General features: G+C 41.6%; 1 protein-coding gene across 1 annotated transcript in view; it reads left to right on the top strand.

Moving 5' to 3' along the window:
• Positions 1-7,530: 7,530 nt before the first annotated feature.
• The window catches only part of LOC121389100 (nuclease SbcCD subunit C-like), a 45,666-nt gene continuing 40,446 nt past the window's right edge, over positions 7,531-12,750 (top strand). Inside the window, exon 1 of the mRNA XM_041520715.1 lies at positions 7,531-7,814. Within this exon, the coding sequence (XP_041376649.1) occupies positions 7,531-7,814 (284 nt within the window). The remainder of the gene's footprint in view (positions 7,815-12,750) is intronic.

Raw genomic sequence — 12,750 nt, forward strand, 5'->3', positions numbered from 1 at the left:
AAGACGAATTGGACGAGCCTGACACAGCCATCTGTGTCACCCCGTCCAATCGGCCTCCGACACCTACTCCTACTCAAGCGCCTCCGGACGTATCGCCGACCCTACCGACGACACCCGTTGAGGCGCAGGCCCGGAAGGAGCCAGTTGTGAAGAGGAGGAAGGCGAACACTCCCCCGAGTTCAACACCACCCAAGCCAACTCGCCCCTCTAAACCGCCGCAGCCGAGGACAGAACCAGAGGGATGGTGGTCACTGCAGGCCGGCCGTCTCCAACAGCGTTACCAGCACCTGGTGAAGACTAACCTCTCAGATGTACGCCACCTGATTAGCCGCCCTAAGGAGCAGGCATATCAACCACTACCCGACGGACTCAACGAGGGGGAATTCGCGGTGCACCGGCTCAAGATGCTGGAGGGACAGAACGCAGTGTGCGTAACCATCCGCCGGAACGGGAAATTTAATCAAGGTCTGCTACTACAGGAGATGGACAACCCGACAATACATCGTGTCCTGAAAACCGTCGCGGGTCCACACTACCGTCCAATCACCAGGTCGCTAGCAGACTCCGATTACCGGCAGTTCCTCCCGCATCTTGACATCCACGACTACATCGGAACCCCCTAGATAACAACCTTTACCTCCGTGAGTACCAACCTCTTTTTTGGGCTAGTTAGACTTTAAACGTTTTGGAAGCAGTTCAAAATTCTTATGTTTATTTTTTTATAAGTAGTCTAACGCATTTTATTTTGGCGCCCGTTCAATTGCTCAAAATCACCTTAAAAACCTTTTGGCTGAGCAGTCTTAACTATTTTTGGTTAAATTTTAGAGTCCGGACATGTTTTGGATGCAGTTACTCTTTGTAGACTTAGGTAAAATACAGGCTTCACCGAGGAATCGAAATTCAGCCAATCAGAGCACGGCTCCCACTCGGTGTACTTCAACTTTACGAAGTGTCTGCTATTTGGTCCGCGCTCGCGTCGACCTTACTAAACTGCTTTATTCCAAATTCCGCCCACCTCAAACTTACCCCCCCCCCCCCCCCCCCCCTCCTGCTCCGGAGTTAGTCACTGGCGAAGTCAGAGGCTAAATCCGTGGTGGGCGTGCCTGAACCTTCGTGGATAGGGGCACGTAAAAAGAGTTGCCCGTTGCCCGCTGTGTATATATGTGTGTATGTGTGTATGTGTGTGTGTGTGTGTGTGTGTGTGTGTGTGTGTGTGTGTGTATATATATATATAGATATATATATACACGTATATATATATATGATTTTATCAAATTTAATAGCTGGAGGTTAATTAAGTGGTCCCCGTGACCGGCCGTCCCCCAACCCCTTTCCTTCGCTACTGACTGCACACCAACGTTGGTCCTGTTCCGCGTTGTATTTCGTAGTATAATCGCTTTATCTTTTCTCTAAATCCTGGATCCGCCCGTGAAAAAATAACTGGAATCTGCCGCTGATGGTTCGAGCGTACATGTTTGGGGTTGGGGGTTTTGCGCTTGATTCAGCAAAGCAAAGAAATGCCTGCTCTATTTTTATACTTGTAAAGTATATCCTAAAGTAAGAATCTCTCTCTCTCTCTCTCTCTCTCTCTCTCTCTCTCTCTCTCTCTCATTATCCCATAATTTGACACCCAATAGCCGATGTATTTTTTCGTGCTGGGGTGTCGTTAAACATTCATTCATTCATTTTACTCTCTCTCTCTCTCTCTCTCTCTCTCTCTCTCTCTCTCTCTCTCTCTCTCATTATCTCACCCGTATCTCTCTCATTATATTTCCCTTATCTCTTGTCTTTCTCTTGTGTCTCTGTCCCTGTCTCTATATCTGACTCTCTATTTAACAAAAACTAAAATATTGTTTACACCAGTCACCTGCGTTACCATTTATAACTAACCATCCTTACAGGTAAACATATGCGCTCATACACCTTGGGCAATCGTGAACGTGAGGAGGGGGAGAGCTATAGTTTTACAAATTAAGTTGATTTGTAGATGAATAAATGTTACCTTGAGTTTTATTTCTTTTCTGTGAGTCACGTGATTGCTACTTACAGTTTGACTTTTACAAATATTCGATTTATCCAGGGGGCAAAACCCTTTTTTTTCGAAAAATATACCCAGCCTGCTACAAACAATTTGCCACCTAACATCATATCAACATACCTAGGATCATAACCTAGGTGGACAACCTTGCCAACAAGGTACTGGAAACGTGTAGGTCGCTGATAAATATGCTTTTCTGAGAAAATCTCTGATTTGGTCGCTTTTTGGAAAGTGTTCATTTTATGTTTGAAGTTGATTCCAAATGGATGTTTTCCAAGGAATCCGATGGAGCCAACCGATGTTTTATAGAAATATGACCCCTCAGACCCCCAAATGTTTATAGGGGCGGATCCTGCATGGAACCTTACTTATATATGTAAATGTTGGTCGATTTGGAAACTTTTTGCAGCTATTTATATCAATTCAAGGATAGCGAATTCAATCAAATAATTTTCAAAATCGAAGATGGCCGCCATTAAGCTCAACATTTAAAATGGCCGCCAAAATGGTGAAGTGTTATAAAGGGTTCACCAAATATATTTCAAAATCATTTAATGTTTTTATCTTGTATATTTATTGCCACAGCTTTGTAGAAGGTTGATAGTCAGACATTAGATGACCCAAAATTACCGTCACAAATAGATAAATGTTATCATATATGGTATCTAAAATACAGACTTGGTGAAACAAGTTCACAAAAAACACAATGCATAGACTAAGCTTCTTAAAATGATGCAGGTCAACTTTAGATAGATTATATACACTCCACATGCGACAATTCTCATCCTGGTGATATTGAAACCCGTTCTGTCACATTGTCTATACAGACTAAGATTATCCCATAGTTCATCAACTATGTTATTATTCGATATCTAAATGTGTGAGAACAGCAATCGCCATTTGCAGCTAATTATAGCACTAACATTACACTACCCCATTTCACGCACGACGATGCATACTGGTTTTAATACGCACATCCTGTTTTAATCAACACAGATGCAATACGAAGTATGACTTTTGACTGTATGACAAAGTTGCTGGCTAGAAATTGGTAAATCATGTGGAAGAGAGATATAATTTAATATCCCCATGGGTAATATATTGGAGCATAATGTGCCAAGAATAAGGGAAAGGTTTTAGATCAATTCAGCAGCGAGCTGTTTAACTGGCAAACAGCAGAACATAATGGTCGTCAATTCAACCCAGAGCACAGTGCTACAGTAATATAAAACCGTTCCACTGACTACACACCTCTGATCAACAAACTGCCGTCTGTCAAGGGATCCCTTGCTGCTAATTGAAAAGAGTAGCCCATGAGGTGACGACAGCAGGTTTCCGTCTCTCTATATCTGTGTGGTCCTTAACCATATGTCTGACGCCATATAACCGTAAATAAAATGTGTTGAGTGCGTTGTTAAATAAAAAATATTTCCTTCCTTCCTTCGGTCAAGGGATGAAACCATAATTCCATCCAACGAGTGGCCTGTAGGATATAGTTTTATTGATAAGAGTGTCCGTTTTCTTTATTTCATTTTGTTGGAATCAGAACTGATATATGACTGTTACGTTTTCCAATATTCAAAGGTGGCCCACCATAATTATGGTGTAAGAACAGGGTTGTCTTCATCTAGAACTAAATGCCACATCATATAGTGTGTTACCTGTCTACTGGGATTTAATCAGAGTTGCTTCCCTTTTCAGACCCTTGGAAGTAAAGAGTGGTAATATTTCAAACTCCAGCTGGCAAACTTTTTATTTGGTTTAGTAGACTGACGTCTCAGCCCAGGAGCTACTCTCTTCTTCCTAGGCAGAAATGTAAAAACTGGGGTGGGTTTTTTTTTCGGTTTAACTGCTACAGCAGCTACTGTTTGTATACTCGACAATGAACAAACAATTGTGGTGAGACACCTGAATGATACAACATCCTATACGTCTGCCGACAAAATTGATTTGATTGAAATTTGTGTCTTCTGCCCTCTCCTTCTGTGTCTAAACCTGAATGACGCCTAGTCATATACGTCTGCCGACCAAATTGACTTGATTGAAGTTTGTGTTTTCTGCCCTCTCGTTCTCTGTCTACACCTGAATGACACCATATACGTCTGCCGACCAAATGGACTTGATTAAAGTTCGTGTCTTCTGCCCTCTCATTCTGTGTCTACACTTGAATGACACACAACCTGTACGTCTGCTGACCAAATGGACTTGATTAAAGTTCGTGTCTTCTGACCTAGAGCTTTCTGTGTCTGCTGGCCGTCTTGATTTGAAATCTACTCGTGGAAAAAACTGCTTTATGCATCACCCACTCGCAGCTAGCGACAACCAACATGGACATTGTGTTTCTTGTCATTGCTGATTTTCAAACCAGCACCTGTTTGTACAATATTTACAAACACAAAGTGTCAAATGGCAGGAGTCGAACCTATACTGCACCGCTTCACACGGAGAAGTAGAATGCAGTATTGTAGATGCAATGCTAGTGGTATGCATAATTCCCATCAATGATCTTGTCCCTCCCACTTGTACTGATGATGATGGCTCGAAAGACAACGCTCAGTCCAGTGATGAAAGTAGCTCAAACGATGAAGAATGATAAGTACGACATTTATGTTTCAACACTGTTCCATGGCATCACATTATTCTAGTGTAGCCTGTATATATCACCCATCTGATAGTGATTCACAACTGCCAAAATGCCTTTTCGACTGAGATACTTTTTGAATCATGATATCGGTTTTGTTGTTGAGATTTAGGTAAAATTTCACTATATATTGTAAACTTGTTACCACCTATATTTCTCTTCTCTATTCATATACGTTCAGACACTCCATCACCATGCTCTCGATCTCGGCCAATACCACCTTTCTTCTGTCCTCAACTCCCACCTTTCTTCCTTTTCACGGACCCTCTCTTCACACACTATTCTCTAGACGTCGGTTTTTCCATTGTTACAATATGATCCATATTGTTAGTCTATGGTCCTTCCACAGGGAACGCCATTTTTTAACTATGGTATTTACTACAAGTTAGTATTTTCCGGGACTATTGTTTTCTGAATTGCAAACACAAATAGTGTTTTTTGTTATTTCCAAAATACTGTTACATTCCTTCTTACTTCAAATCTAACTGAAATTATTGACCAAAAAAGTTGGTCAAAAACAAGGTAGTACTTATTTTTAGTAATTTGGCCATGGTGGTCATCTTGGATTTTGAAAAATATTTGACTGAACTGGCCATCCTCGAATTAATATAAATCGATGCAAAAAGTCCTCAAATCTAGCAAGATTTACATATACATATTACATATATCAGTACATTTTTCTTGCCTCGCCCCCCAGCAACAAGAGGGGGTTTGAGGGGTCATTTTGGACACATTTTATCAAAAAATGGTTAGCACCATAGGATTCCTAGAGGGAAAAATCCATTTGGAATCAACTTCAAACATAAATATAAAGTGAACACTTTCCAAAAAGAAAAATCTCAGACTGACTACTGGGCAAGTGAAAAACACTGCGTGAATTTCGCAGAGGGGCCAGGGGCGTAGGCTAGGGGGGTTCGGGGGTTTGGACGAATCTTTCCCCCCCCCCCCCCCCCCCCCCGCGCTGAAGCAAATGGTCCGCTTTCAGAACTAAAACATACAGGTTTATACATACGGAGTTTCTGGTGGTGCAAAAACAAAATAGAAAAAGATCCACTTGGTTTATATTCGACCCCCCACCCCCACGTCCAGATCACGCTACGCCCCTGGGGGCATCATATTTATCAGCGACCTACACATTTCTAGTAGCTTGTTGGCAAGGTTGTCCACCTAGGTTGTGATCCTAGATATATGTAGATATGATTTTAGGTGGCAAACCTTTTACGGCACGCCGGGTCCATTTTGCCATTTTGCCATTTTGCCCCCTGGGTAATTTGGTTAACGTTTATTCCACTCATACTTTTTACTTTGTATTATTTGTATTGTCAGTGCGTTGGTATTATTGTACAATAAAGTAAACATTACATTTAGGTTATTTGGTAAAGTTAGTTAAAATGTATATAGATAGATCATCAATGGTTATATTATATATTCAGTGGTATCGCCTATGACACAACAATTGTTGGGAGTTTTGTAATGCTGGGACGGCTTGGTACATAACTACCTCCGTGTTCGATTTCACACTTGATATAATAACATGAAAGTGTATAAACGACAAAATGATTTAATATCCGTCCTTGGTGTCAGACAAACTCTTCAACGAGACCGTCCCGCCTGTTGGTCGTCATGCACACGTCACAGGTGAGGTCTGGTGAAACACATTGATATGCCGCTCACATCTCATGAATACCGTTACATGCATCTATTGATCACCGTCATTGACCGCAAATTGTATGTGCTTTCTCTCCAATTTGTTCCACGCACAAAATACTCCATGGAAACATTCAGACCTAAGTGCATTAGTCTATTTTCTTATTCGTGTTGAGGCGGATTATTTTTGGAGAGCTCAGTGTATTGCTGTCACATGACGGATGATGGCATGTTGAGCTCTAGACTGGTTTTTCTAGTGATAAAGAGCGATGCGGTGTAGTGGAAACTTCTCTTATGGAATACATAGCTGGAGGTGATTTCTCGGAATTAATATTTTTTTCGAATTGTGCACACACAAAAATGTTCTTCGCTTAGTTCCTGGATCTGCTGAAGAATGGATTTACTGAAGAATGGATTTGCGTATCAAAAAACCGATATTTTCGCGAAGATTTCAAAACCTCTTAAAGCCAATATTTATATTTGTTTTATGATAAATCTGCAGTTTTGACAAATTCAACAAAACAATAGCAATTTCACCGGTATTGCTAAAACATCCTCTCAAAAACGTCAAATTCTTGTGTTTCCGTCCACTCTTCATTTCACGCCAACTATTTGGATTTAACAATCAAACCAAGCGAATACGATAACAATTTGGATGCCAGGGGGAAAAAAATCAAATGATTTTTTTTTTAAATAGCATTTCTCTCAAATCTATTCACAGACATTTTTATTTAGCTCTTAGCGCATCTCGCCATGACAATAATTTCAGAAATTTTATTGTTAATTGACATAATTTAAAATTACTTGCCTACTCCGTTTTCAATTGACCTCAGTTAAAACAATTCTTCTAATTTAACTAAACTAATGTTGTTGGGTTTTTTTCTAATGGACTTCTTTCTAATTTCCAATTTGAAATCAATTTCTTGATATGTTTTTAAAAGCTTTCGACATAACAACCAAGTCATGTAAAATATATCGAGCAATTTCGAATGTTCCTGTAATACTGTAAGCTACAATTCAACAGATGCCAAGCTTAGCCAATTTTGTAACCAGCTGTTTTGGTTTTTTGTTTCCAAGTACATATTCTTTGAACCTCGTTGCTCTTTCTTTGATATAATCGTAACCAATTATACAATCGTAACCAGTTACAATAGCAACCAGAGTTCTTGGATTAGTGTTGGCTGGACCTAAAGACTGGATAAAAATGCAGGCGACTAAGTTCAAAACGGCTTCACTGTGGAAGAAGGTTATTCACGATTCGCAGACCTCCGAAAATAAGAAGGTCATTCACGATTCGAAAACGTTCGAAAATAAAAAGGTTATTAGTGATTCGAAGACCTCCGAAAAGAAGCCGACGGCGCCTTTGACGACATCGGTATCAACCATAACAACTGCAGCGACAACGGTGTCTCCCACGGCGTCACAGAAACCTAAATTTAACATCCACGCTGTTGCTACCTCTCTCATGGAGAAGAGGAAACTGGAAAGGTAATTAAACGTCATCCAGTCTCACCTACCCTCATATACACCACCCAGTCTCACCATCCCGTACCTCTCCACCGGTATCTCACCAATCCTCACATACACCACCCAGTCTCGCCAACCCGTACCTCTCCACCGGTATCTCACCAACCCGTACCTCTCCACCGGTATCTCACCAAACCTCACATAAACCACACAGTCTCACCAACCCTCACATACACAACCCAGTCTCACCAACCTGTAACTCTTCACCAGTATCTCACCAACCCTCACATACACCACCCAGTCTCACTATCCCGTACCTCTCCACCGGTATCTCACCAATCCTCACATACACCACCCAGTCTCGCCAACCCGTACCTCTCCACCGGTATCTCACCAACCCGTACCTCTCCACCGGTATCTCACCAACCCTCACATAAACCACACAGTCTCACCAACCCTCACATACACAACCCAGTCTCACCAACCTGTAACTCTTCACCAGTATCTCACCAACCCTCACATACACCACCCAGTCTCACCAACCCGTACCTCTCCACCGGTATCTCACCAATCCTCACATACACCACCCAGTCTTACCAACCCTCATATACACCACCCAGTCTCACCAACCCTCGCATACACCACCAATCTCACCAACCCGTACCTCTCCACCGGTATCTCACCAACCCTCACATACACCAACCAGTCTCACCAACCCTCACATACACCACCCAGTCTCACCAACCTGTACCTCTTCACCAGTATGTCACCAACCCTCACATACACCACTCAGTCTCACCAACTCTTACATACACCACCCAGTCTCACTAACCCTAACACACACCACCCAGTCTCACCAACCCATACCTCTCACCAACCCTCACATATACCGCCCAGTCTCACCAACCCTCACATACACCACCCAGTCTCACCAACCCTCACATACACCATCCAGTCTCACCAACCCGTACCTCTCCACCGGTATCTCACTAACCCTCACACACACCAACCAGGCTCACCAACCCGTACCTATCCACCGGTATCTCATTAATCCTCACACACACCAACCAGGCTCACCAACCCCCAAGCACACAACCCAGTATCACAGACTCGTACCCAGCCCCTAGTATCCCACTCATTTTCATATATATATATTTATCATATAATATCTTACATTTTCAGTGCAATCAAAGTATATGATAATTTTAAGATCACATACTTTAAGAATTTGATAACTTTGCAAATTAGATGTAAATTAATCGAGGTCACGGCACTAGGTTTATTGACATTTAAGCAAACGTACTAGTGTGACACTCCATAATTGACGTATGCATTCATAGTCATCGAATAAAAACATTTCAATGGCAATTTGACACTGAAAGCTGTCCAGCGTTCAGAAAAAGAAAAAAAAACGTTAAGCCCTAGTTTGTTTTGATGTAAGGACATCCAAATGACGTCATTCGAGTTTGACGTCATTTCCATTCAAAAATACACCGCGCCACATATTCTTACGTCATTTGAATATCTAGTAATGGCAGACTGGAATTAAAGTTGCGTGTACAGTTTACAAAAACACGTTGTATTAAGCTTGAGATTATATGATAAAGAGATTATTACCCTCGTGTATTTCGGTATCGTCAATATCATATATTAGGAATAAAAATAATGTATTATGCTTGCCAGAGGCTCGCATAATACAATTTTTATTCCTAATATATGATATTGACGATACCGAAAAACACTATGGTAATAACCTCCCCCCCCCCCCCACTCTCTCTCTCTCTCTATCTATCTCTCTCTCTCTCTCTCTCTCTCTCTCTCTCTCTCTCTCTCTCTCTCTCTCTCTCTCTCTCTCTCTCTCTCTCATTATCTGTCTCTCTCTCACATGGAGCGGGACGTAGCCCAATGGTATATATATATACCCCGGGTGGATGGGCTTCACCTTTGCAAGGATATAATCTATTTTTATCCTTGCTTCCCGGGCGGGACTTAGCTCAGTCGATTGAGCGCTCACTTGAGGTGCTTGCGTCACAGGATCGAACCACCTCAGTGGATCTGTTCAAATGATTGGGGTTTTCTCGTTCCAACCAGTGCAAAACAATTGGTCAAATGCCGTGGTATGTGCTTTCCTGTCTGTGGGAAAGTGCATATAAAAGATCCCTTGCTACATTAAGAAAATGTCAGAATTACCAAATGTTTGACATCCATTAGCCGATGATAAATACATCAATGTGCTCTAGTGTTGTTGTTAAATAAAACAAACTTTACTTTTCCTTACTTTCCCCAACCAACTCGTATAGATGTTCTTCATCCCTATTAGGATATAGCCATCCTTTGGTCCATGACGCACACAGATTTTATTTAGGCGTATTTTAGGTAAATATTCTGTCAAATACGCAGGATTCCTGCATCATGTGAAACTCTGCTTATCCACATCAAACAACTCTGGTAGATGATTTTCACCCCTATTAGGATATAGCCATCCTTATCAACATCAAACAACTCTGGTAGATTGTCTTCACCCTTATTAGAATATAACCATCCTTATCCATATCAAACAACCCTGGTAGATGGTCTTCACCCATATTAGAATATAGCCACCCTTATCTATATATATCAAACAACCCCAGTAGATGGTCTTCACCCCTATTAGGATATAGCCATCATTATCTACATCAAACAACCCTGGTAGATGGTCTTCACCCATATTAGAATATAGCCATCCTTATCTATATCAAACAACCCTGGTAGATGGTCTTCACCCATATTAGGATATAGCCATCCTTATCTATTTCAAACATCCCTGGTAGATGGTATTCACCTCTATTAGGACTAGGCCATCCTTATCTATATCAAACAACTCTGATAGATGGCCTTCACCCATATTAGAATATAGCCATCCTTATCTACATCAAACAACTCTGGTAGATGGTCTTCACCCATATTAGAATATAGCCATCTTTATCTACATCAAACAACCCTGGTAGATGGTCTTCACCCATATTAGAATATAGCCATCCTTATCTACATCAAACAACCCTGGTAGATGGTCTTCACCCATGTTAGGATATAGCCATCCGTATCTACATCAAACAACCCTGGTAGATGGTCTTCACCCATATTAGAATATAGCCATCCTTATCTACATCAAACAGCCCTGGTAGATCGTCTTCACCTTATAGGATTTCAGATTTCGTGGTCTTATGTCACTTCTTCAAAAAGTATATATCTTATCAACAAAACCGTTGGCATATTCAAGTCGTATTGTTGTGTAAGTATAAATGCTATTTATAGTATAAATACACAGTTGTAACACGATACAAAAACCAAACAAAACGTTATGGAATGTCATGCTTACATGAAGAGGACGAGGACGAGGACGACGATGATGCTGATGACGATGTCGATAGTGATAATAGTCACGATAATTATTATTATCATTGTGGTGGTGAGGATGATAGTAGTGATTGTGGTGGTGATGATGATGATGATGATGATGGTGGTGGTGGTGGTGGTGGTGGTAGTGGTGGTGGTGAAGATGATGATGGCGGTGGTGGTGATGGTGGCGATGGTGATTTTGATAATGATGGTGATGATGATGGCGATGATGGTGGTGGTGATGGTGGCGATGATGATGGTGATGATGATAGCGATGATGATGATGATGATGGTGGTGGTGGTGATTGTAGTGGTGAAGATGATAGTAGTGACGGTGGTGGTGATGATGGTGGTGATAAATATTCGAGTATATACACAACAAAGATTCAAGTACGATCTCATATATACAAGGGTATACTTGTCATGGGGCGGAAGAATGTAATTTATATTGGCCTTATCTCCGTTACTTGGAATGCACGATGCTGTCTGTACATTATATTTTCTGATATTCATGATCTTCTAAAGCGAAAATGCTTGCTATTCACTCATAGCGCCAGATTAAATGCGCCATGGTAAACAGTGTATGTGTGTTATGCAGTGAAATGCACGGGTCTCTATGCCGTTAACCCCGTGACCTGGTAATAGAATTCAGTTTTACAACACCTAGACCAGATAAGGTCCCCAGTTGTTGGCAACGCATTAATGTGTTTGGATAGTTGTTAGAATACAGAATGGAAAGGCATGCCTAGTTGTAACTCTATTCACACAACTGTCAAATGTTGGTTGTCGTTTTGTGTTCAGCTAATGTTTGTGACATCATGCAGAAAATGCACTTTTGAATACAAAAATGTATATTATATCGCTTTCTGCATGCGTGTTTCTTCCTGCATTCGCGCCTATATCCGTGTGTGTGTGGGGGGGGGGGGGGTTGACTGCGTGTGTGGGTGTGTTCCTCTGTGTGTTTTAATTTGTTATATCGCTTTATGCGTGCGTGTTTTTGTTTTTTTTGTATTCGCGCGTATATCCGTGTGCGTGTGTTGTGTCTATTTGTGTTTATCTGTGTTTCGGTGTGTATGTGTTCCTGTTTCTTCTACAGTGAAACACAGATAAACCGGACACCCTTAGCACCAATAAAAGAAAGGAATGTTTTATTTAACGACGCACTCAGCACATTTTATTTACGGTTATATTGCGTCAGACATATGGTTAAGGACCACACAGATTTTAAGAGGAAACGCGCTGTCGCCACTACATGGGCTACTCTTTCCGATTAGCAGCAAGGGATCTTTCATTTGCGCTTCCCACAGGCAGGATAGCATAAACCATGGCCTTTGTTGAACCAGTTATGGATCACTGGTCGGTGCAAGTGGTTTACACCTACCCATTGAGCCTTGCGGAGCACTCACTCAGGGTTTGGAGTCGGTATCTGGATTAAAAATCCCATGCCTCGACTGGGATCCGAACTCAGTACCTACCAGCCTGTAGACCGATGGCTAACCACGACGCCACCGAGGCCGGTCTGCACCAATAAAATGTCCGGTGTTAAAGGAGAGGACAATTAAGGCATTTGGCCTGGTAT

Source organism: Gigantopelta aegis, chromosome 14 (assembly GCF_016097555.1).
Source record: "Gigantopelta aegis isolate Gae_Host chromosome 14, Gae_host_genome, whole genome shotgun sequence".
In the NCBI taxonomy this organism is placed as follows: Eukaryota; Metazoa; Mollusca; class Gastropoda; order Neomphalida; family Peltospiridae; genus Gigantopelta; species Gigantopelta aegis.